Source organism: Marmota monax, unplaced genomic scaffold (assembly GCF_021218885.2).
Source record: "Marmota monax isolate L192 unplaced genomic scaffold, Marmota_monax_Labrador192_F-V1.1 WCK01_AAM20220418_F8-fsc00028, whole genome shotgun sequence".
Classification (NCBI taxonomy): domain Eukaryota; kingdom Metazoa; phylum Chordata; class Mammalia; order Rodentia; family Sciuridae; genus Marmota; species Marmota monax.
In genome coordinates, this window is record NW_026694779.1 from 4,092,818 (window position 1) to 4,117,145 (window position 24,328).

Here is a 24,328-nt window from a genome sequence, read left to right on the forward strand (position 1 = left end):
GTAATTCACAGAGGAGGATTGTTTCCAGAATTCCCTGCAGATACCAAAATCTGGAGATGTTCAGTTTCCTTGCATAAAGAGGCATATCTGCATAGAGCCTATGCACATCCTTGTATATACTTTAATCTCTAGATTACTTATAATATCTATGCAATGTAAACACCATATCAGTAGTTGTTATGCTGCATTGTTTGGGAAATAATAAGAAAAAAAATCTGTACATGTTCAGTAGAGACACAATTTTTCTCCTAAAGTTCTCTACCCACAAGTTAGTTAAATTTGTGGAACCTGTGGATACTGAGGGCCAACCACACGTCCATATATTTCTTTGGGGAGAAAATAATATCTCACGTGAGCAAATGAAAGAATGTGGTATAAGTAGGAGGATGCAGTGAAACTCGAGTAGCATTGCCCAGTCTCACTGGTGCCTGAGGCATAGCTGTAAAGCAGCATTAAACAGGCAGGGTGCAGGCACATGCCTGTAATCCTAGCAGCTCGGGAGGCTGAGGCAGGAGGATCGCAAGTTCAAAGCTAGCCCCAGTTGCTTAGCGAGGCCCTAAGCAACTTAGTGAGACCCTGTCTCTAAATAAATATATATATATATATAAAGGGCTGGGAATGTGGCTCAGTGGTTGAGTGCCCCTGGATTCAATCCTCAGTGCCAAAAAAAAGAGGCATTAAACACATGTCAGTACTGCCCTGAGTCTTTCCTCCTGAGGCACCAGAAGGATTCCAGGAAGATTGAAAGGGGGTTAATGATATATTGGTGATGTTGAAATCATCTTGCTTACACAAATAATTCCCTTCTCACATGCTGGGAAATCCTGACCTAGCACAAGTTAGTTGAGCTCTGGTCCTTGATTTCCTCCACCGATGGGATGAAGGCATGGAGCTAGAGGAAGTCTGAGGCTCCTTTCAAGCCTCTGTCTTCATGTTGTTCCATCATAGTTTCATCATGGAATGGAACTGATCCTCAGAAGACCTGGAGATGAGGTCCCCTCTAGGTAACTCCTCACCTCTTTCAACTCTCCTGAGAAGACACTCATTCACTCAGAATACATTTATTGGTTGCCAGCTGTGTCCAGATAATGAGACACTGTCATAGTGTCTTAGTGGGGATTGTCATAGTCTGAAGGGCCAGGGAAGGTGGTGTGGGTGATGCACTTTCTTGGGCATCACAGAGGCAACAGAGGAGAGATGGCATTTGGGAAGCCCAGGGGAAACACAGAAGACATCAAAGAAAGGCCAGCCAGAGTATGGGACTCGAGGCTCTTGCTCAGCCAGTTGATATTGTCCACCAGCCACTGCACTAAGCTTGACCAGCTTGGACTAGGCCTGTATCCATCTCACCATTGATTTATTTAATCCATCCACCCAAGCATTCATTCCTTCATTCAATTATGAATTAATACTTATTGGCTACTCATCTCTGTTTTAGTTTAGGAAGTATCATCATGAACATGAGGTCCTGGCCCTCAGGACTTGGTATTTTAGTTGGGAAAAGAGGGGCTGGAGGAGGAATTCAGTGCTTCCCTGCAACTAGCATGCCCTGGGCCCTGGGTTTGACTCCCAGCACTGTAAAAAAAAAAAAAAAAAAAAAAAGAGGGGAAAAAAGAGGTCAAATTAGAATAGAATTCAGGCAATACACTTTATAAACCTGACAAGTAAATAAATTAAAGCAGACATAAAGTTCTACAGAGAACATAGGCCATGAAAGAGAAAATGAGCAGGTGATCAGACTGAAACTTTGAGATGTCTTCACATGCCTTGTCCTGGGGGTTCTCCTATACCCAGATGCTGGAGGTGAAAAGCTTACTGTGCTAGGGCCAGCTGAGCCCCTGGGGCAGGAGAGGCACACATGACTATGTCATTGAAAAGCTGTTCTCTATCAACTGACCCTTATCCTGCCCCCAGCATGTCTCTTTATTGATGCTGTCAACTTTTGGATTCCGTTTGCTTCCTTTTCATTTAAATTAGAGTTTTGAATGTACATCTGGGAAGATGCCAAAGGCAGTGTGGTTACCAGAAATGGCCATCCCTATGGGTCAAAGATGTGGCCTGCAGGTCTCAGTTCTGCCTGGCTGGCTGTGTGACTTTGGAGCACACACTTGGTATTTCTGAGCCCTTGGCTTCCTTCAGTAAGGGATTAATGCAACAAGATTTCTGGAGAGCCTTTGGGCTCTTATATTCCGAGAATCCATAAAACTGAACTGAGTCCAAGAATAGTGGTCTCTGCTTACATGTCCCTATGACACCCTTCCCTAGAACTGTTCAGGTGGAACCTTCCCAGAAGAGCCTGCAGGGCTGGGAAAGGCCCTCCCCAGGCAACAAGGGAACAGGTGCCTCTTCACAAACCTCTAGTTTCAGTGCCTCGGCCTTAGCTGAACACCCACATCCACTTCTGGCTCTTCCAAGCTCTGCACCCAGCTGCCACCAGCTAGTCACTTTCATAGTTTACAGGGCTCTTTTCTATCTACCCCCATCTGAACTTCACCAGGAAGGTACAGAAAGGAAAAGCCTGTCCACATCACCCAGTTTGAGTTGAGACTCAAAACCAGGTCTTCTGAATCCCTGTGAGCTAGAGGACCCATCCATTTCTATTTCCTGGTTGAGTAAAGGTTCCAGAAAGGCACAACAGCCCTGTGCCTATAAGGTCTTGGCTGTGGGGACGGCCACCTTGGCTTTGCAACATGTTGGCTTTGTGACCTCAAGAAGCTCACCTGAGCTATTTGAAGCCATGGTTTCCTCATCTGTAAGGCAGGGATCCCAGGGTCCTATTTCATAGGGCTTTTGTGGGAAATAAATTGAGCAGTATATGAGAAGTGCTTAGAACAAGTACTGACATGTAGTAGTAAGTGCTCAACAAACAGCTGCTGCTCTTGTTGTTATCATGCTGCCCCAGGGATTGTGGTAAGAACAGCTTGAATTGCTTCTCCAATAGAAGGAGATAATAGAAAGGTGTTTTTAAACTTTGAAGTAATAGATAAGTTTAAATATTGCTTAAAACATCCTGGATTGGCAAAATCAAGCAGACTCTTCTAGGCTATTGAGCTAAAGACTTTCCACACTGAACTCTTGTTCCAGGTACAGTCAGCCCTTCACATTCATGGGTTCTGTATCCATGGATTCAGCCAACAACAGATCAAAAATCTTCAGGAAAAAATTGCATCTAAGCTGATCACGTACAGACCTTTTTCTTATCATTATTCCCTAAACAACACAGTACAACAGCTATGTATATAGCATTTACATTGTATGAGGTAAGTAATCTAGAGATGATTTAAAGTACTTGGAAGGACATGCTTATATTTTATGCAAATACTCTGCTGTTTTATATAAGGGATTGAGTATTTGCAGACTTTGCTATCTGTGGGGGGTCCTGGAACCCATCCTCCATGAATACCAAGGGACATCTGTAATTCAATAAAGAAAATAAATAGCTATAGGATTCTGGTATAAATAAGCTCATCTCAGAGAGGCCCCCAGGTAGACTCTAGTGGCAGCTGTCTGACACATCACTCTGGGCAACTGAGTTCACTGTTTCCCTTGGGATCAGGAATCCATGAGATCACAGGGAGCTTGGCCCCAGAGTTCTCAGGCTGTGTTCACCACGCATGGGATTTCTGAAATGCATTTAGGAGTCTATCCTGGGAAGTTTGGCTTGTTGGAAAGTGGGACGAATACTCTGTGGATCGAGAAGAATAAAAGAAAACAAGGCAAAGGGAGAAAGAGAAAATGAGGTACAGGAAATATGGGAGGGGAGGGCGTCCAGCTGGGATGCCTCTAAGTGATTGGATAGGTACAAGCATGGATGATTGGGCAGGAAGAGCTAGATACAAATAGAAATGCTCTGTCTCTCTGAGAGCTACTCAACACAGATGATAGATTGTTGGTGAGATAATCAGACTCAGAAGCTGAAATAGAAAAAGTGGATGAGGCAGGAAGCATTGAACTCAGGAAGGGTGGGTCCAGAAATGAACAGCAGCAGCAATGTGATGAGGAAGTGAAGAAATCAGGGGTGTCTGTGAATGTGGAGGGGCAGAGGAGGGCATCCAGGAAGGGGAATAGGCTGTACAGGTGTTCCCAATTCTTAGGGGTGTTTTCTTTACTTGAAAGATGGTACAGATAACTTTCCTATGAGCCTGCAGTCCTTCCTTTTGGCCACTAGAGGTCGAGAGCACATTGATACTACAAGCTTCTGGCCCACCCAATTGTTTGAAAATGAGCCCTTGAAACAACTGGTGGTTCAAAGTGGAAATCAGCAGAAGGGGGTTTTAGGACCCTTATTACAACTGCAAACGAACCAAAATGAGTAGAATGCAGACAACAACGCATTCCATCAAGTTCTTGAAGAAAAGTTGGCTGTATTTTTTTAGGCATTTATTGTTTTATAAGTTTTGGGGGGGGGCTGGGGTGGTAAGACATTCAGGATTAAGGAAGGAGAGAGAAACATAGTAGAGAATAATTTTTTTCCCCACATTATCTAAGGTTCTCCAGAGTTTGTAACATTTTTCTGACGTCAATTGAAAGTTCAATGTTCTTAAACTGCCAGCTCAAATCAGGGATGGTGGTGATGATGGTGCTGGTGATGATGCAGAGGTCACAGCTGGTGGGGCTGGAAAGGATGACTGAGGAAAGGTCAAGCTTGCCCTATCACTTCTGAGAACCCGAAAGGCTCAGGGGCTGTGGTTACCTTTTGCAGTTTCCTCTTTCCGAGCCTGGTCTGACCCAGTAGGAGTGTGATGATGTTGACAATGGTGATAACAGTAATAGTGATGGTCACAAAGCAGCTGCTATTGATGAAAATCAGAATCATTTCCAGTCCTTAGAAAGTTTGTGCAAAAGTAAAGAATGGCAAACACTCGGTGTGTCACGGGAAGAAGTGGGCACAGATGTGGTGCAGAACTTGAGGTGGGGCTGGGAGCAGGAGGGGGGACCATGTTGGGCCGTGACAGACTGTTGGTGTTTCCAATTTGTGCATCCCAAGGTCATGAAAACCTACCACATGTACCATGCGGAGAGCATTAGTGCAGAAAGCAAGCTAAAGGAAGCTGAGAAGCAGGAGGAGAAGCAGTTTAACAAGTCAGGAGATCTCAGCATGAACCTCCTTCGGCACGAGGACCGGCCCCAGCGTCGCAGCTCTGTGAAGAAGATTGAGAAGATGAAGGAGAAGGTGAGTGGGGCCTCAGGCTGGGAGAGACGGGGGTCAGGACATGACAAGTAGGGCTGTGTGCTCAGCTAAGGGCTGACAGCCTTGGCTCTGCCTTGTTCCTCTGCACCCTGGGGTGAGGGCAGAAGGGTGCTGTAGCACCTGCTCTCTTGGAGGTCAGTGTCGTGGAGGAGGCAGGCTGGCCAGGCCTCTGCCAGCTCTTTTAAAGCTCAGATGGTGCCATAGTCAACAGGCAGCAGAGATGCTGAGCTGACTAGAGAGGTGAACTGGGGTGGCGGGATTCATGTTCAGCAAGCACATACCCAGGATGGGAATCAGCAGGCATTAGTGGAAGGCATGCTTGGTCCAGAGGCCAGCTGTGGGCTAGGACCAGAGTGCAGAGTTGAGTGGGACTCAGTGTGTCCCAACAAGAAAGAGCAGCCCTGGCTACTAGGCAGCACCTGGGACCCTGGTGAAGGGCCTTTTGTGAAATTGCCATTGCCAAGCCAAAGCCCAGAGTTTTAGGATCACCATACATCAGCTCTGAAATAGTCTTTAGAGTTTTGCAAATGCCACATTTATAGCACCCCTGAACCTCAATGTTCAGACCTGACAGGGATGGCCCAAAGCTTTGTCTCTCATGTCAGCTCTCATCCATTGCTCATGGCTGCCCAGATCACTATGTGGAGGGTTGCAAAGCCCTCTCCAGGCTTTGTTAGAAGTGGTGCTGTGATCATTCGGTGACATCAAACATAGCCAGGGAAGTTCGAAGGCAGTATACACGCTGTTCTTCTCATTCTAAACTAAGTGACTTCTAAGGTTCCTTTCTTCTGGAAAGGATATTCTTTCTTATGATATTATGATATTCTTGCTGAATTCGCCACATTCTTTCATTCTATGCTACCATGAAATCTTCACAGAGCTCTATCTGTCACACATTGCACCAGATGTTTATCTGGGCTTCTGAGTCTAATTCTATGAGTATAGAGTCCCTTAACTCTAAAAATTGTAGGCAATTGAGTGGGAACAAAACACAACTGGACTTGGATAAGCTATATATAGGTGGTCAATAAGTACATAAACAGATGTTCAGCATCAGTAATGATTAAGGAAATGCAAATCAAAATCATAATGGAATACTGCTTCATAGCCACTTGAATGGATAGAATGAAAAAGCAGGCAATGAGAAGTATTGGTGAGGATGTGGAGACTGGGATCTTTACATGTTGCTGGAGGGAATGTAACATGTTATATCACTTTGGAAAACAACCTTGAAGCTCCTAAAAATGTAAAACAGAGACCAAATAACCATGTGATTCAACTGTTCCACACTTAGGTGTCTACCCAAGAGAACTTAAAACATTTTATGCAGCTGGGTGTATGATGCACACATGTAATCCCAGCAACTCAGGAGGCTATGGCAGTATCATTGTAAATTCATGGGCAGCCTCAGCAACTTAGTGAGACCCTATTTCAAAATAAAAACAATAAGCTGGGCATGGTGGCATATACCTATAATCCCAGTGGCTCAGGAGGCTGAGGCAGGAGGATTGCAAGTTCAAGGCCAGCCTCAACAATTTAGTGAGACTCTGTCTCAAAATAAAAATAATAAAAAAGAGCTGAGGATGTGGCTCAGAGGTAAAGTGCTTCTAGGTGCAATCCCTAGTACCAAAATAAACAACAACAACAAAAAACATGTCCATGTAAAAATATATTCATGACTGTTCACAGATGCATTATTCATGATAGCCTCAAAATGGAAACAACTCAAATGTTCATAAATGGATGAGTAAAATGTGCTCTGTCCATAAAATGGAATGTTATTCAGCCATAAAAGGGATGTAAGCACTGACATATGCCCAACATAGGTGAACCTAGAAAACATGCTAAGTGAAAACATGCTAACAGTTATTAAAACCACATATTGTACAATTTAATTTGTATGAAATGTCCAGAGAGATAGAAAGTCAACTGTTGGTTTTCAGGGGCTGAGGAAGAGGAGAATGAGGAGTGGCTGCTAATATGTGCAGTTTCTTTTTAGGGGATAAAAATGTTCTAAAATTTAGGTGGTAGTGATGGTTGTACAACTCCATGAATGTAGTAAAAATAAATTAAAATAACCAGTCATGAATTATAGGACTATAACATAGAGGGAAACGTACAGGTATAGACAGAGGATTAACTGGGGTTTTGGAGACTCTTTTCTAGTTCAGAGCGTATGCTGAGTAGTTGGCTCTTGGACAAGTGGCTTCTCCCATTCTCATTTCCTCACCTATAAATAAAAGAGTTCAACTAGATGCCTTTATGATCATCTCCAAGTATAAAAGTTCATGAGTCCACAAAGGGCTAAAAATGGTCTCAGATTCATAGTGGGCCACAGGAAATGGGTCAGGAATATCAAAGCTTTCCCTGAGGGTCAGGAACATGGCCAACACAGGATATAAATGTCAAGAGGAGTGTGCTGGGTGTTCTCAGACTAAGAGGACCTCGGAGAAGAGTCAGGGAAGGTCTCTGGAAAAAAAATCAAAAGACTGGCTGGGTGTGGTAGTGCACACTGTAATCCCAGTGACTTTGGAGGCTTAGGTGGGAGAATTATAAGTTCAAGGTCAGTCTTGGCAACTTAGTGAAGCCCTTAGCAACTTACAGATCCTGTCTCAAAATAGAAATAAAAGGGCTTGGAGTGGCTCTGTGGTAGAGTGTCCCTGGGTTCAATCCCCACTACCAAAAAATAAAAAAAAGACTGCCAATGGGGCTTCTCTACTAAAAAGCTACAAATCGAATCAGAATAAGGAAGGTTTGAGAATGTCTAGGTGAGAGAGGAAAACCCCTGTTTCTTTCAGGAGACTTGTTGTTTTACCCTACCCTGGGACTCATCAGTCTGAAAGGGGCAAGTATATCTTTCTACCCTACTTACTCCTTGCTCTTCCCTGCCAGGCGGCCCAGAACAGAAGCAGCTCCCCGGAAGCAGTCACGAGCAGCTTGGGAAACCACTGGAGGGTGCTGAGTAGGGGTCTTATTTATAACCCACCCTGATACCACCCAAAGGCAGCTAGGTGTCACATAGTGTCACTGGCTGCTGGTGCCATGTGAAGTGATCTCGATGCAGGCTCTGAACCTTACTCCCTGGCATGGAGGTAGCCTACAGATGTGGGCTTGGCCCTGACATCTACTCTTTTCTTCTTCCAGAGGCAGGCAAAGTATTCTGAGAACAAGCTGAAATGCACAAAGGCCCGGAACGACTACCTGCTGAACCTGGCAGCCACCAACGCAGCTATAAGCAAATACTACATCCATGATGTCTCTGATCTGATTGATGTGAGCATCCTGGGGAGCATGGAACTGATGGGGCCACACCAAGGCTGGTGCATCTCATCAGCTGAAGGAGGGACTTGGTCCTTAGCTGAGGCTGATGTGCAGGGTGGCCAGGTTTTTGAGTGTTGCTTGGAGGGGGAGGGCACTGGGTGTGGCCTGGGCTGTGTGTGACACCCCAGGATTTCTACTTCATGGATGAGGCGAGCCTCTGATGACCCTCCAAGCATGGCTTTGGCAGTCATGAGTGCATTCAACCCCCGCTTCCCAGGCATGCTGCTATGCCCAGGTCCTTTGCTGGGTGTGGGGTTAGGGGGTAGACATTCACAGTTGGTGCCCTTGGGAATCTCAGTGTAGTAAAGAAGATGTTAATATATTCAGTGCCCCTAAGTCCAATCAACCAGGCACATGTGGAAGGAGATAGTGAATCAGACAGTGGCGTAGATTAGCTCCTGGTGATGTTGTTGTGGGAGACATCAGGCAGCCTAAGCAGATGCAGAGGGCACACAGATCTGCAATGCCAGTTGAAGGACCACAGGCTTGAGGAAGGACACTGTGAGCAGCAGCATCAGGAGGGCTTCTGGGCCATCTGTGTTGGAGCCCAGACTGTTCCTTTCCTCTCCACCTTCCTGTACAGCTGGGCTCTGGAGATGCCCAGTAAAGGCTCAGTACTGATCACAGAATCCTTTTCCTGTGGCCTTGGTGTGTCCTGTGAGGAAGTCAGTGGGTCTTTGCTTTTCCCTTGGCTGCAGAGGGGACCCATTATCACCATCCTAAGGGAAGGGGGACACTCAGCTTTCTAAATGGCTTAAGACCAGACCTTCCCTCTTTTCTGCCTTTCAATTTTCCTTTTGGCTCTTTCGCCTTTTTTTTTTTTTAATATTTTTTAGTTGTTGATGGAACTTTATTTATTTGTATGTGGTGCTGAGAATCGAACCCAATGCCTCACACATGCCAGGCAAGCACACTACCACTGAGCCACAACCCCAGCCCCATCTTTCGCCTTTTTCATTCATTCATTTACCAAATATTTATTCAGCACCTCCTGTGGTCTAGGATGTGAGGTGCTGCAGTAGGCCAAAGCCAGCGGGTCTTCCTACACAGGACACATTAATAAGTAGTTGCAGGGGTCACAGTAAGAGATGCAGGGAAACCTGGGTCCCTGCAGTGGGGACACTGACACAAACTCCTAAGTGTGGAGGGCATCAGGAAGGCTTTCTGGAGGAAGCTGAATCTGGAGGGAAGAGTATTTCATGCAGAGGAGACACATGCACGAAAATCTAGAGATGAGAAGGAATGTGGTGAATTTGGGGAGCTGAGAGAAGCGCTGCTATGGTGCAAATCTCAACCCCCAACATCCTCTGCGAGCTTTGGAGTGGTTTGTGTTCAAAGTGCTGTGGAATGGGAGGTGATTGTAAGTCACCGTCCCAGCTGTCATCTGCACCCTCTGTCCTTGCCTCTTCCCAAGTGCTGTGATTTGGGCTTTCATGCCAGCCTGGCCCGCACCTTCCGGACATACCTCTCAGCTGAGTACAACTTGGAGACCTCACGCCATGAAGGGCTGGATGTGATCGAGAATGCCGTGGACAGTCTGGACTCCCGGAGCGACAAGCACACCGTCATGGACATGTGCAACCAGGTCTTCTGCCCTCCGCTCAAGTTCGAGTTCCAGCCCCACATGGGGGATGAGGTAGGTTTCCCCTGGAGGCCAGGCTTGAGGCTGTCTCAGCGTTTTCTGTTGCAAAATACATGAGACCATGAAATTTAGAAAGAACAAAGATTTATTTAGCTCCTGGTTCTGGAGGCTGGGAAGTCCAAGAATGTGGCGAATGGCATCTGCTCAGCATCTGGTGAGGCCCTTCTTGCTGCATAATAACATGGCCCAGGACACCATGTGGTGAGACAGAGCAAATGCACTAGCCCATGTCCATCTCCTCCTCTTTTTAAAAAAACCACTAATGCCATCCTGGGTTCCCCACCTTCATGACCTCATCTAACCCTCGTTACCTCTCAAAGGCCCCATTAACAAATACTATAAAGATATGATTTTTTTTTTAGAGAGAGTGAGAGAGAGAGAATTTTAATATTTATTTTTTAGTTTTCAGCGGACACAATATCTTTGTTTGTATGTGGTGCTGAGGATCGAACCCGGGCCGCACGCATGCCAGGCGAGAGCGCTACAGCTTGAGCCAAAACCCCAGCCCTATAAAGATATGATTTTTGAGGGTTAAGTTCCCAACACATGAATTTTGGGGGGACTCACTGGAACCATAGGCTGCTTCTATTCTCTCCCATCCTTCTGGAATCTTGGCAGGAGGAGAAAAGCCCTGGTTGTGTATGCACAATGTGTATCTCAGAGCCTGGAGTCAAGTTCTTGGTCATGAGCTTTTCTAGAAGAGGAATTTATCACTGATAACCTTCATCTAGCTGGCTCAAGTCCCTACCTGCAGAATTACAGGACTTAGCTTACCTCAGAATTCCTCCCAGGTATATCTAGAAGACCCCTGGGATTCCTGGTGTGTATAGAAACGGTCTTCTTGTTCCTCCCTCCAAAGCCCTTGGATCATGTACTGCTGACCTCATCACAGCCTCCTATAGCCGCCTTGGCCAGGTTCTGCCCTACTGATCTTGTGAACCCTGGTACACTAGATAGCTGAGTTCTCTTCAGTGCTTATGCTATTCAGATTCTTTTTTTTTTTAAATTGGTTTTGGGGCTTCAAGTAAGGGGCATTTAGCCACTGAGCCTCAACACCAGCCCATTTTTGTATTTTATTTAGAGACAGGGTCTTGCTAAGTTGTTGAGGCTGGCTTTGAATTCACCATCTTCCTGCCTCAGCCTCCTGAGCTTCTGGGATTATAGGCGTGCACCATTGCACCCGGCCTTCAGATTCTTGCTACAGTCTGAAATAAAGAAAAGAAAAAAAGAAGGAGAGTAAAGGAACTTGTCACTGTCCCCAATGCAACATTTCTAGGACCCAGGTTACACAAATCCTTGATGCAAATGGCTCCCTGAGTTTTTCTGTGTCATTCCCTCCTTTTGGAATTGGAATTGGGGTGGAGACCCAGACCAATGTGGTATCAGAATCAGCCAGTCTCTGAATTCAGGTGGGAGCTCAGCTGAGCCATCTGAGAGCACCTAGGGAGGGACAAGGAGGCAGATGGAAAATGGCATTTACTGTGCCCTGTAGAAGGCTCCGCCCACTCCCTTCATTTGCAAAGTAGAGGCCCTTTGTGTGCTCTTGCTGTTCCTGATGCACCTGTCTGCCCTCATGTCTGGCCCCTCACCTTGACCTGAAAATCCTGGTCTCATTGCTAGCACTGTGAAGTTCAGGTTGCATAGTTACTAATAAATAACTAACTTTGTTAACAGACCTTGTCAACAATCCCTTATGATCTTAGTTGCATCCTAGAAGGGGTGAGATACTAAAGCAAACTAGGTAGCCCAGCCCACAGGTAGTAATAGAGCCCCAGATGGGAAGGTACATGGAGAATGATGGAGTTGTCTTACAATATTCATAGGGGGACTGGTTCTAGGACCCCCTGTGGAAACCAAAATGTGAGGATGCTCATGTCCCTGTATAAAATGGTATAAAATGGCCTAGTATTTGCACAGAAACTATGCATCCTCCTGTCTACTCAAGTCATCTCTGGATGACTTATAACACCCAGTACAATGTAAGTGCTATGTCAATAGTTTTTACGCTGCATTGTTTAGGAAACAATGATAAGAAAGAAATGTCAGTACAGAGGCCATTTTTCCCCCATGTATATTCTCTGTTCTTAGTTGGTTGAATCTGTGGATGTCAACCCTGTGGATACGGAGGAGACCAACTGCATCTCTGTCAGTTCTGCCCCTCCACCCCACTTGACTGGCTGAGGAAGAAGATCCCTGGAGTGCTCTGGCCACAGTTGTCATTTCCTGTGGGCATTTCGAGCACTCTACCTACTGATTCATCCTTCTTTCCATTGGCTTCTCTTACAAGGTGGCTTTTTTCTAGCCACAACTTCCTGCTTTGAAATTAATGAATTAGTTTCACTTAACAAGATTATGTTAAAGCTCTTTGGAAACCCACAAGCATTGCACAAATGTAGAAGATTGTGGCTGAGGGCCACAATCCTGGCAATGGCAGGAGGGTAGACTTTTCCCATCTGGAGTTGCCATTGCTACGTGAGCTAGGTGACCTTGGGGAGGTTGCTTGACCTTGCTGAGCCTGTCTCATAGGCTGTGGATCTGGATGTCCATGTAGCCCTTGCCCTAGCTCCATGCAGGTGAGGAGGGCAGTACGCAAGCACAGTGATGGCTGTCCTTTCTGCAGGTGTGCCAGGTCAGCGCACAGCAGCCTGTGCAGACGGAGCTGCTCATGCGGTACCACCAGCTGCAGTCCAGACTGGCCACTCTCAAGATTGAAAATGAGGAGGTGAGTGAGCCCCTGCCTGGGAGGGATTTCCTCACAAAGGCTGCTGTCCTGGGGAGTCCACTCTTGCCATGGAACGCATCCCAAATGATGTCTTTTCTATAAGATGGAGAATCATACAACCTTGAAACCATATACTCCAAGAATCTGTAATGGCCTGGGAATCTGTAATCACAAAACAGATTAATAAATGAATGAGTTTGGCAAAATACCAGATAGCATAGGCACTAGGTTAAGACACTCATAGGGCTCAGAGGTGTTAAGTGAAAGAGAAGCAGAGGAAGGAGGACTCTGTTCAGGGTGCTCACTTGTAGGGTAAGCTGCAGTCTGTAGGTAAAGAGCTGTGTGTTCACTGGTGTAGAAAAGAGACCAGAGGGAAACATTCCAAATGTAACAGTGGTTGTGTCTCCATTGTTGGATTTGGGGTGGTTTCTGTTGACTTCTTTCTGCTTTTATCTATTTTCTGCAATGAGTTCCTATTTTTGACATCAGAAATCATAGTAGGTATTTGAAATTACACAATGAAATAAACAACCCAGGGCACTCAAGCTGCAGCATGGCTTTAGAGCCAGCCTTACCCCACCTGGCACACGACCCACAAAGCCTGGTGGCATGGCTTCACTACTGGGTGGGTGCAGGTGGAAATCCTAGCTGAGCTGCGTTCACCTTGATGTGGACTGAAGAGGCCAAACTGGAAACACCCTGTCCTAACATGGACACCTCCTTCTAAGCAGGACATCAGCCAACCAGAGGCCCCCCGGAGAAAGGACAGATTATAGGAATTGTCACCCAAGGTTGTGGGCAGGTTTATCCTTGAGAAGTGAAGTCATTTTGGGAGGTGAGAAGACAGTATCTGTCTCAGATCTCAGGGGGATTATCCTGGGCAGAGAGGACAGTTTTGCCTTACATCTCCACAAAGGACAGAGTGAGGACAAATGTGAGACAGATTGTAGCTCAGGACGATGACGAATCAAAGCGGTCCTGGGGGAGGGAGGTTATATGGAGACAAACTGTGCATTGGGTTTTTAAGCCTAGCAAGAGACAGGAGATGAGCAGAGTATTTTCTTTCTTTGTTTATGCCCTCCATCTTTCCCCAAAGGATTTTAAGTTGTTTATGTGGAGCATTATGTGGATAACAATGTTAATGGAATTTAAATTGGAAATCAGAGTCACAGAGAAGAGATTGAAGCAAATATTCCTCTCTGTGGACTGTAAATGGGCATGACCATCCTTGAATTTAAACCTGACCTTCCTGTCATTCTGTGGTCAAAGTAAGACTTTGTTTATTCATTCATTTATTCATTCAACAAGCATTGAAATACTTACCGAGCACATATTATTTGCTAAACATTGTTCTGGACAAATATAACATAGTACCTCCTCTCATAGAATTTTCTAGTGAGGGTCACAGATAAAAATTAAAACACAAAACAGATTAATAAATGAATGAGTTTGGAAAAATACCAGATGGCATAGGCACTAGGTTAAGACACTCATAGGGCCTGATGTCATTAGAAGGTGACATTTCAGCTGAGCCTGCGTGACAAGAGAGCTTGAGTGGTGATAATTTTACAACAAATGTTGATGCAGTTTTTCCCATGACTATTTTTGGAGTGACCTCCCATCAAAGCATAGCGTGTGCCATTTAGACACCATGCAGCAAAAGGGTGCTGTGAGGTTGGGGTTCTTATGCCCGTATTTTGTACCCTTTGTGGTTTCACTCAACTTGGGAGAGAGATGAAGTCCTAACTTACAGTCAGAGCCTCAGCCACTGTTGTTGTCTCGGGGTCTCCCTTCCCTCAATTTCACCTTTGGTAGGGATCAGCTAGCAGATGGCTGGAGCATAGCTACCCACCATTTTCCAGATTTCATCCCATCCCTCCTCTGAGCAAAGAGAAGGAGCACCTTCAGTGCTGTTCCTATTTGACTGATCACCTTCCACTGCAGAAGCTGGTTGGGGACAGCATAACCAGGCAAAGAGGAACACACCTGGAAATCTGTGTCCCTTGTGCATCATAGCATCCCCCCAGGTTCCCTGGCAGAAGCCATACCATGAAATGACTTTAGATGGGGCACCCTGGCTTATTCCCCCAGCCAGCTGTGCAGTCTTGAACCAATGACTCGTTTCCCTTGCTTAGCACCTCAGTGCACCTTGGTCCATCGAGTCTCCTAGAGGCTTTATATGAATAAATTTGAGAAAACACTTTAAATTGTGAGAAAGAATAAAGGTCTTTTGTGGATATGCTTTTTCCCCAGGTTAGAAAAACCTTGGATGCCACCATGCAGACTTTACAGGACATGCTGACGGTGGAGGACTTTGATGTCTCTGACGCCTTCCAACACAGCCGATCCACAGAGTCAGTGAAGTCGGCCGCGTCAGAGACCTACATGAGCAAGATCAACATTGCCAAGAGGAGGGCCAACCAGCAGGAGACAGAGATGTTTTATTTTACAGTAGGTGGCATCCTGGACCCAGAACCCATGTCTGCTGTCCCTGTCTGAGATGTTTGGGAATGGCCTGATGGAGTAAGGGCCAGCAAAACCACCCTGGTCAATCAGACCTAAGAATCTTCCAACATACTTTAACATTAAGTTGCCTGGCTGAATTTACTGTAATGCAGAAAGTGAATTATCAGTGGGTAATATTGACATTGATCTTGGGTGATGGTCATTGAAACTTTTCTGCTTTAGAAAAAAAGATCAAAGAGAAAGTTCTGTTCAGCTAGGTTAGAAAAAAAAATGAATAAAGGAGTCAAGCATAAGTTCTAAACAACTACCCTAAAATTATGCAAATGTTTTATTGTGTTGAATTGTCTTAAATTTGGGTGTAAGTTTTAGAAATAATGTCCTCAGCAATCCAAGCATATTTCTCATGGAGTTGCTAGTCTCCCACATGAAATCCTTACCTTCAATTTTGGCTGGGGGCAGGTAAGAGCAAGGCAAAGGGAAAAAGGGGCTTATAGTTGAATTTGGGTTTATTGAGTATGGAATATTGGAATTGTAAGGGAACTATCTTCCATTTGAGCCATTTCCAGGCCAGAAGATCATCAAACTCTGCTTGAATGCCCCTAGGATAAAAAGTTCCCTCCTTCCACAAACAGCCCTTCTGTTTGGGTTCTGGCTAGCTGGCTTTGGGTATATGTTTTCTTTTATCTCTGTTACTTTCTAAAATATACACACTAGGGTTTCTGGCTGTTGATCTAGATTCTGTTCTCTGGCGGGACCCAGAGGGAGGCTAATTCTTCAGTCTTTCCATGACTGCAGGAAGCTAAGTTTTCATTTCTGCAGGCCACATTAACTATTTCTTTCAGTTCTGTCTTAAAAGCTTTTGTTTTGAGCAGGCTGAGTATCCCAGTGACTTCCTGAACTCCTTCTCTTTGTCAGCGCCTCTTCTGCAGCGAGACAGCCTTGGTCTAACCAGCACAGAATAGAGTACATTTTTACTTTCTCCATACAAGGAGCTATACTCCCATTCTCATGTCCTAGGATCATATTCATTGTGTGTGTGGCCATGAGCCAGGCCTTCCTCCTTTTGAAGGCTCTGTAGATGTCTTGGGTAGTTCTCATGTTGGTCACCACTTAGGTGTCCTCTTGATGAATTAATTTCATGGTTCCAGATTGTCAACATCCTTATGTAGGAGTTCAACATACACACTGTCTTGTCATGTGTGAACATGGCCTCCATACCTTAAGGTTCATCAATAAAAATAACGAAACGGGTGTGCCAGGGCCAATGCCTAAGACAGACGAACTATGCAGGGAGGTTGATACTGATTGGATTGTGCTTACTTAGCCCATCACAAACCCACCCAGTTCTCGCATCTGACTTCATCTTGGCCTTATCAAATTCTTTGTTGAAAACCAGTAGTTGCACATACCACATTTCTTCCATCAACATTCTCTGACCTTATCAAGAAAGAAAACAAAGCTGATCTTTGTGAATCACCCCAACCCAATTCCTGGCAGTCGCATTCCCACTGTATTCACAAAGACAATTATGGGCTAGAAAGATGAGTGAGGAGTGTGACATGTATGAATAATAACTCACTTTGACAGTAGAAGCAAATAAATCTACCCGGCAGAAGCAGAGAAGGGGGTCCAGACTGCTTGAAGTTGAAAGAATTCTGTAATGTCTTTTACTAAGTGTCAGAATATGCTGTCTACTTTTCTTAATAATCAATTCATTCACCTGGATGGCTGGTCCATTCTCTCATAACCCTTGTTCCTATTTTTAACATTATTTTAGACCTTTGCAATGTTGCTTTTAATGCAAATATCAATACAATATAATGGCCTTTTATCTTTCATCAGTCACCTGGGTGAAGTTCATACCCACAGGTCACAGAGCCTTAGGGGTAATTGACACTGGCCAGAAGATAATAGGAGCCTGAGTTACAAGATCAGAGCTTCTCCTGCCAGAGGCCATGAAGCCTGGTGGACAGAATACTTGCTTACACCTTAGCTCTGCTTTTTATGAATTCTTAGACTTGTGATAAAAGAGGATGTTGTTAACTGGAAGCATTGGTCAAGAGCCTCTGGGTAGCAGGAAATGTTTGTTTAAAATGCAGGCTCTCAGACCCTCATCCTCCTCATGATGGGGTCCTGGAATATTTAATGTTTCTGTGCCTCCCTGTGTCCCTGAGGTGAAAAGCAAGACTCGAGGTGTTATAGAACTGAAATCTGGGTTGACAGTCTCTCCAACTGGCTACAAAGCCACCTGTCCTCTTGCCCACACCTGGATCAACACTGAGTCCATCTCACCTTACACAGAGGAGAACAGGAAAGCCCAGAAACGATCAGTGTTCTGCTCAAGGTCACTCAATGAGAGAGCGCAGCTCTGGGCTTCTGTTTCCTTCTGGGTGGAAAGGACATGATGATGCATTTGCCATTTGCTGTCCAAGAATGTTGGCAGTCTCTGCTGCATGTGTGTAAAACCTGCTGCATGCTCTGCAAATACAAAGAAGAGTGACTCTTAGGACCAAGACCCAGGTCCTCAGAGATAAGGGCCATGAGAAAGGGGAGAGGATGCTGTAAAGTCCCACCTCACAGTAATTCCAGAAACTACTGGCATGGGCCAGGGTGAGGCCACCCCAGTTTTATTTGTGTCAGTGTCAGCCCTCTTCCCTGGGAACCCTTCCCAAGATAACTGTCCTCAAGGGGGAAAAGGTGACACTAGGGACCCTCTTCTCCAGGAAAAATTGCGACTGTCCTTAACTTTCAAGGCTTTCTTTTTTCTGCCACACTGACGTGTGCTAGCTGGGTCAGGAGTGGACCTCCTTGTGGTAAACCAGCTGGTAGGTTTGGGGCAGTCACATCTGTTCCTGGACCTCATCTCAGAGCTTCTGCAGTTGCCATGCCCTCTGCTTGCCAGTCTCTATCCCTCAGGTCCCCACATGTCCCTTTTCTGCCTCCTTCAGGCATTGGCCCAAATGTCCCCTTAGCAGTGACATCCCCTACTTGGATTCCCAGCCTGCTCTTTCTGCTTCATTTTTATCCATAGCTTTCACTACAGGTTGGCATTTTACTTATTTTTGGTTCATTTACTGTGTCTCTGCCCACCTTGGTTGGTATGGCCTAGGAGGCAGAGATTTAACTAAACTCCTGCCTCTGGTTGCTCACAGTGCAGCAAAGGCAGGCCCCAACAGGGCTCTGTGCCTGTGTTCACATGGTATAGGCATGGAGGGAGCAAGAAAGTTGCTACCTGTGTGGAGGTGAGGCTGAGGCCCAGGCCAAGTATGGGCAGATGGCTATGTTTCTGTTCTGGAAGGTTCTCTGTCCCTCAGTACTGCCCCAGACAGCACTGAGCATAACCTAGAAGGCAGCCTGGGACTAGTCCTAGTCACTATTGCCTTTCTGTAGCACCTTGGGCAAGTTACTTTCCCGTACCTGTCTCCTTGCCTCATTCACAGGAAGAAGAAAATCATATTGCCTAATGTACTTTGGGCTCTCTTAATGGGAAAGTCTCTCCAGGGCCTGCAAAACCCTTCCTCTTTTAGAATGTGACCATTTGAAGGAAAGACTTGCCCCCTGGCTCCTCTTTGCCAGCTCTCTAGCTGTAGCTGCCTGGCCATTGGGATGGTTCCCATCTTGATTGTTCTTGGCCCAGAAACACAGTAGATCTTTGATAACCAAAGAAGACCTTTGCTTTGTGCTACTCACAGCCCTACCTAAGAAAGCAGATTTCACTGTTCCTATCCTCCTGGGGCTTCCTTTGTGCTCCCAGACCCTACCTTAAAGCCTAGCGTCCCCCAGGGACTGGGCAGCCACTTGGAGAGCTAGGAGCAGATGCAAAAGTCTGGGGTGTTCAAGGATGACCTAATCTCCCTACCCAGAGGTCCATTCCAGAGGCAGAGATCCCATCACTTGTCCTCTAATTTCCTTTTACCCTGTGTCTTACAGAAATTTAAAGAATATGTGAATGGCAGTAACCTCATCACCAAGCTACAGGCCAAGCACGACTTACTCAAGCAGACACTTGGAGAAGGTGAGTTGGGTGGTGGAGGCCCCAGGAGGGGCTGTTTTCCCCACTAGGTCCTGTTGTGTTCCCTGGGGCTTCTGAGCTGTTTAGGCTTGAGACTCTGAACCCTTGGCAGAATAGGGCCTGGTACTGGACCCACCTGCCAGGACTGGGCAACTGGGGAAATTGGGTCCAGTCTGGCTGCAGAAAATAGAGGGTAATCATGGGTCTTAGTTTAGGATATGGGGGAAGGTCATGGTCTAGTACTCATTAGGTAGTGGGTGGGAATCCAGGGACCTAGGGGTCAGCATTGATGACTTTCAGCAGATGCCAGAAATATGGATAGAGTGCCCGGCGAGGGTTCTAGGTCCAGAGAAGGAAATTCCAGACATATGAGACATGGTTTAGTCCTTGGAGGACCTGGAGACTAGGCTTAGAACCACCCAAATCTTCTAGTGACAGTTGAAATAAAACCCCAGCTGCTCTCATGGCACATAAGCCTCTCCGTCACTTGGCTTCTGCTTGATTTCCTGACCTCATCCGTCACTCTCTCCTTTCTGTGTTCCATCCAGGCAGGGCAAGTCTTTGCCTTTCAAAATCCACCAAGCTGATTCCTGTCCCAGGGCCTTTGCATCTGCATGTGCAGCCACCACCCAAGCCAGAATAGAAAACGTTTCCATCACCATTAAAAATCCCCTTCTGCCCCTTTCCAGCCAGTCCTCCCACTCTACCCCAAGCAACCACTAATCTGATTGCTGACACCATAGCTCAGTTTTGTGTGTTCTAGCTGGTCAGAACTGGGAGGTTTGGGGGGTAAGAGAAAAGTTTTATAACCTGATTTGAGTAGTGATTATACACAGGGGGCATACATTTGTCAAAACTCATGATTGGCGAGTAAAGGGGGAGAGGAGTTAATTTCAATGAACTTTCTCTTTATCCGCACCTCTCCCCGCCTTAAATTCTACCCATTCTGACATTTCGGTATTGACTAGGGAGTAGAAAGGCTGAGGAGGGTGTAGGTAACAAAGAGGGTAGAAAAACAGCAAGAATGAAGGTGTAAGGGAAGAGACAGAAAGTCCAAGAGAAGCTCAGGGGAAGCGGGTAACAGGGTAGCTTCCAAGAAGGAGGAATGGACAGGAGGATTAGTTTTTATGGGCCTGGCTCTGGGGGCCATTCTCATGAGCCCTGTATGAAAGGCAGGCTCATATGAGTTTGTGGCTACTTGTATTTTCAGAATAAGATTCCCTGGGTTTAGAAAAAGTAGATGTTCTTTTAAAAAATAAGATCCTATGAGTCCTTAGACTGGGAAGAGAAAACTTCTCTCTGGCTCTTCCCTGTGCATTGTCAGATGGAAACTTTTATTGCTGTCCTTGCCTGACTGGCCCTAATGAGATAATGATAATTATTATGGTTGGTATAACTCCTGGTCCATTTGGTTTTCCAAGTTTATTTAGCCTCCAAACTCACCTTGCCCTGAGATATGGCTCTCTTCCAAGTTTTGAGCTGCTAGCAACAAAAGCTGTAAGAACATGTAGCTTTAGACGTACAGGGCTGCTAAGAAAGAACCATCCAGAGTCTCTTCTAGTGAACCATCCATGGAATAGCCTAGCTTGCTTCCTTTGACAATAGGTCTTGGTACACTGGCCAATTCTAGAAAAGTTTTTTGAATGAACTTTTAATTTTACAATAGTTTTAGATTTGCAGAAAATTTAGAAAGATAGTACAAGAGTTCCCACATATTCATACCCAGTTTCCCCTATAGTAACATCTTACATTAATATGGTATATGTATCACAATCAATGAATACTGATATACTATTATGAACTAAAGTTAGTAAACTACTGACTGACAGAAAAAAAACTGAAGCTGAATAAATTGAGACCAAATCTTCATTCATTTTTTAATATCTACTACACAGTGAAGTATACTATGGATTCTTAGGATATTGAGTGAAAAGGGAGAATTTGCAACCAGAAGAATTTGATTCAGAGTGAGAATATTCTTACCCAGTGGATAAAGGGGTACATGGAAAAATTGAGCAGCCAAGAGAGCTCAGAATCTTATCAAATTCATTCTTCTGAGTGTTGATCAATGAATCGCCTCTACTGAGCATTTTTAAAAATATTTTTTAGTTGTCAATGGACCTTTATTTTATTTATTTATATGCAGTGCTGAGAATCAAACCTGGTGCCTCACACATGTTAGACAAGTGCTCTACCAGAGAGCCACAATCCCAGCCCTTCTACTGATAAGTTTTGACTTCTCTATTCCATGGAATCTTTTCTAAGAGTTGGGCCAGGGTATGGTTGTACCCGGATCAATGGCTCTTATATGTTCTCTGACAGCCATTTTGAATTGGGAGGGATGATTTAGAAATTTAAAAGCCAAACAAGAAATATAAGGCCAAAGGAATATTTGGCTAAAAGATAAGGTGTTTTGTTTGTTTTTTTAAAGAAGTTTCATGTCTGATGCTTCAGTTTATCTCTAAAGTGCCCTTTTGGCAGCAGGTTCAAAGAAAAGTTACAGGAAGTACAAGGTCTTTTTGGTCACCTTTATGTAGAAGTGAATTTCTTAATGTGATTGACCCCAGGCACACAAGTTTTAAAGCAGCTAGGTTCCCTGTTACAAATGCTGCTGCTGTCACGTTGGGAACAAGAGCATATATTCTCTTCTGCCCTTGGCTGTTGCTATGTCATTTTATTGACTAGAGAACTCTCAGTTTATCATGAGTCTTAGATCTAGGACCTTTTTATTGCTCTGAGGTTTGGGTATTCTGTAAGCTCCAGGGCTTATACCCTGATGAGGTGGTTTTTCAGGTTACTAAGATCCCTCAAGAATTAATAAATGCATTGTCTATAACAGGGATGGGATAAATCTTTCAGGCTCAAACTTAATAGCCCATCATAGAGCAAAATGGCCACCAGGACTAGACAGTCTGACCTTCTAGAAAATGGCTGAGGTACCAACTATAAAATATGTGTCTTTTAAATCTCAGCACGTCTCAGGAGGTTAAGAACAGAGCATTTTTTGATTTCTGACATTTGTTAGAAATTGAAATACTATTCCTAAAGATATTGATAATGGCATTCTTAAGAGCTAGAAAGAGACTATAAAGCTGAAGGATCCTGCTGGGCACAGTGGCACATACCTACAATCCCAGCAATGTGGAATATTAAGGCAGGAAGATTGCAAGTTCAAGGTCAGCCTCAGCAACTTAGTGAGGTCCTAAGCAACTTAGCAAGACACTAGCTCAAAATAAAAAATAACAAGGACTGGGAATGTAGCTCAGAGATAGAGCATCCCTAGGTTCAATATCCAATACCAAAACCAAAACAAAAACAAAAAGGATCATATGTTAGATATGTTCAATTCCTTGTTAGAGGAAAGTCTGCCTTAAGTGTGTTCTGATGTTCTACTTCCATGTCCTAAACTCTTTGATTCCTACCCCTTCCCTTCTTCCCTCCCCACTCCATCTGTCTGCTCATCTATCTAAAAGCATCACTGTGCATGGCCAGGGGATACCGTGGTACACAAGACAGATAACATCTCAGGGGAAAGAGACTTCAGTCAACAAACAGCAGTCATGCATAGCTTAATGATGGAGATAGCTTCTGAGAAACACACCATTAGGCGATTTCACCATGTGCAGAAGTCATGGAGTACTCGTACACAAATTTGACATTCTCAGAGTAGGAGGCTAGACCATACATAGAATATACATATATGATAGCCTGCGGCTCCTAGGGCCATGATGAACAAGGTAGCATGAGATTAAATCAAGCAAAAGAGAAAATGATGTGATTAAGACACTGAACACAAGATATATGAGGCTGCTGCCTGAGTAATGCAGCACACTCTTTTATAGTCAACTGTTGTCCGGTAGGAGTACATTCTAAAATAATTATAAAAAGTACACTAAGCCATGCGTAGTGGCATGTGCCTGTAATCCCAGCAGCTTGGGAGGCTGAGACAGGAGGATCAAAACCAGCCCCAGCAACTTAACAATGCCCTAAGCAACTTAGCAAGACCCTATCTCAAAATAAAAAACAAAATTTTAAAAAAGGGCTGGGGATGTGGCTCAGTGGTTAAGCGCTTCTGGGTTCGATCCCTGATGCCAAAAAACAAACGAACAAAAATTATCCTATAGTAAATACATAAATGAGTAAAATAGTTGTTTATTATAATTACCAATAATTATGCACTGTACATAATTGTATGTGCTCCACTTTTACATGATTGGCAGTGTAGTAGATTCACACCAGCATCACCACAAACATGGGAAATGAGGGCTGGGGTTGTGGCTCAGTAGTAGAGTGCTTGCCTAGCACGTGTGAGGCACTGGGTTCAATTCTTAGCACCACATATAAATAAAATAAAGGTCCACTGACAACTAAAAAATATTTTAAAAAACATGAGAAATGCATTACATGACAAGGACATTATGGTGGTTATGATGTCACTAGGCAATGGGCATTTTTTGGCGCATTATAATCTTATGGGACCACTCTCATAATGTCATTGATCAAAATATCACTATGCAGCTCATCACTATACTGAGTAAAGAGTAAAAATTACGATAAGCCCCATGAATGACAGATTTGGGCTGAGCTAGAAAACTGTATATGGCGGGCAGGGAGGGGGAAATCACCTCCTTCAGGAAGTGATGTGTAAGTTGAGACTGAAGGCTGAGAAGTGTCAATCACATACAATAATTGTGGAAAGAGAGTTGGGTCAGAGGGATGCTATTAAAAGCCAAGCATCACCTTTAAGGATACACTGAGTTTGAGGCAAATTCTACTGGGGCATCTAATCTTCCCTAATCCCATGTGTGGGAAGGTGGACCAAGTTCCCCAGGAAAAGCTCAGATATGAAGCCAGACAGCCTGGATTGGAGTCCAAACTGTATACTTAAGCAGGGACTTGGGACAGTCACTTCATCTGTTCAAATCATTTTGCTTGTCTGGTGTTACAGGGTTGATACCCTGTGTGCAATTGTAC

The 24,328-nt window shown here is 44.8% G+C and overlaps 1 protein-coding gene across 5 annotated transcripts in view; it reads left to right on the top strand.

The window, feature by feature from the left end:
- Nucleotides 1-24,328, top strand: part of Srgap3 (SLIT-ROBO Rho GTPase activating protein 3) — a 248,236-nt gene that overhangs the window by 174,475 nt on the left and 49,433 nt on the right. For all 5 annotated transcript variants that reach the window (XR_009225041.1, XM_058572986.1, XM_046425544.2 and 2 more), the window contains exons 5-10: nt 4,988-5,173; nt 8,336-8,464; nt 9,927-10,148; nt 12,775-12,876; nt 15,130-15,327; nt 19,273-19,357. Coding sequence is in view for 4 of the 5 variants with exons in the window: in XM_058572986.1 (XP_058428969.1) it covers nt 4,988-5,173; nt 8,336-8,464; nt 9,927-10,148; nt 12,775-12,876; nt 15,130-15,327; nt 19,273-19,357 (922 nt within the window). In the remaining variant the exon portion in view is untranslated. The remainder of the gene's footprint in view (nt 1-4,987; nt 5,174-8,335; nt 8,465-9,926; nt 10,149-12,774; nt 12,877-15,129; nt 15,328-19,272; nt 19,358-24,328) is intronic.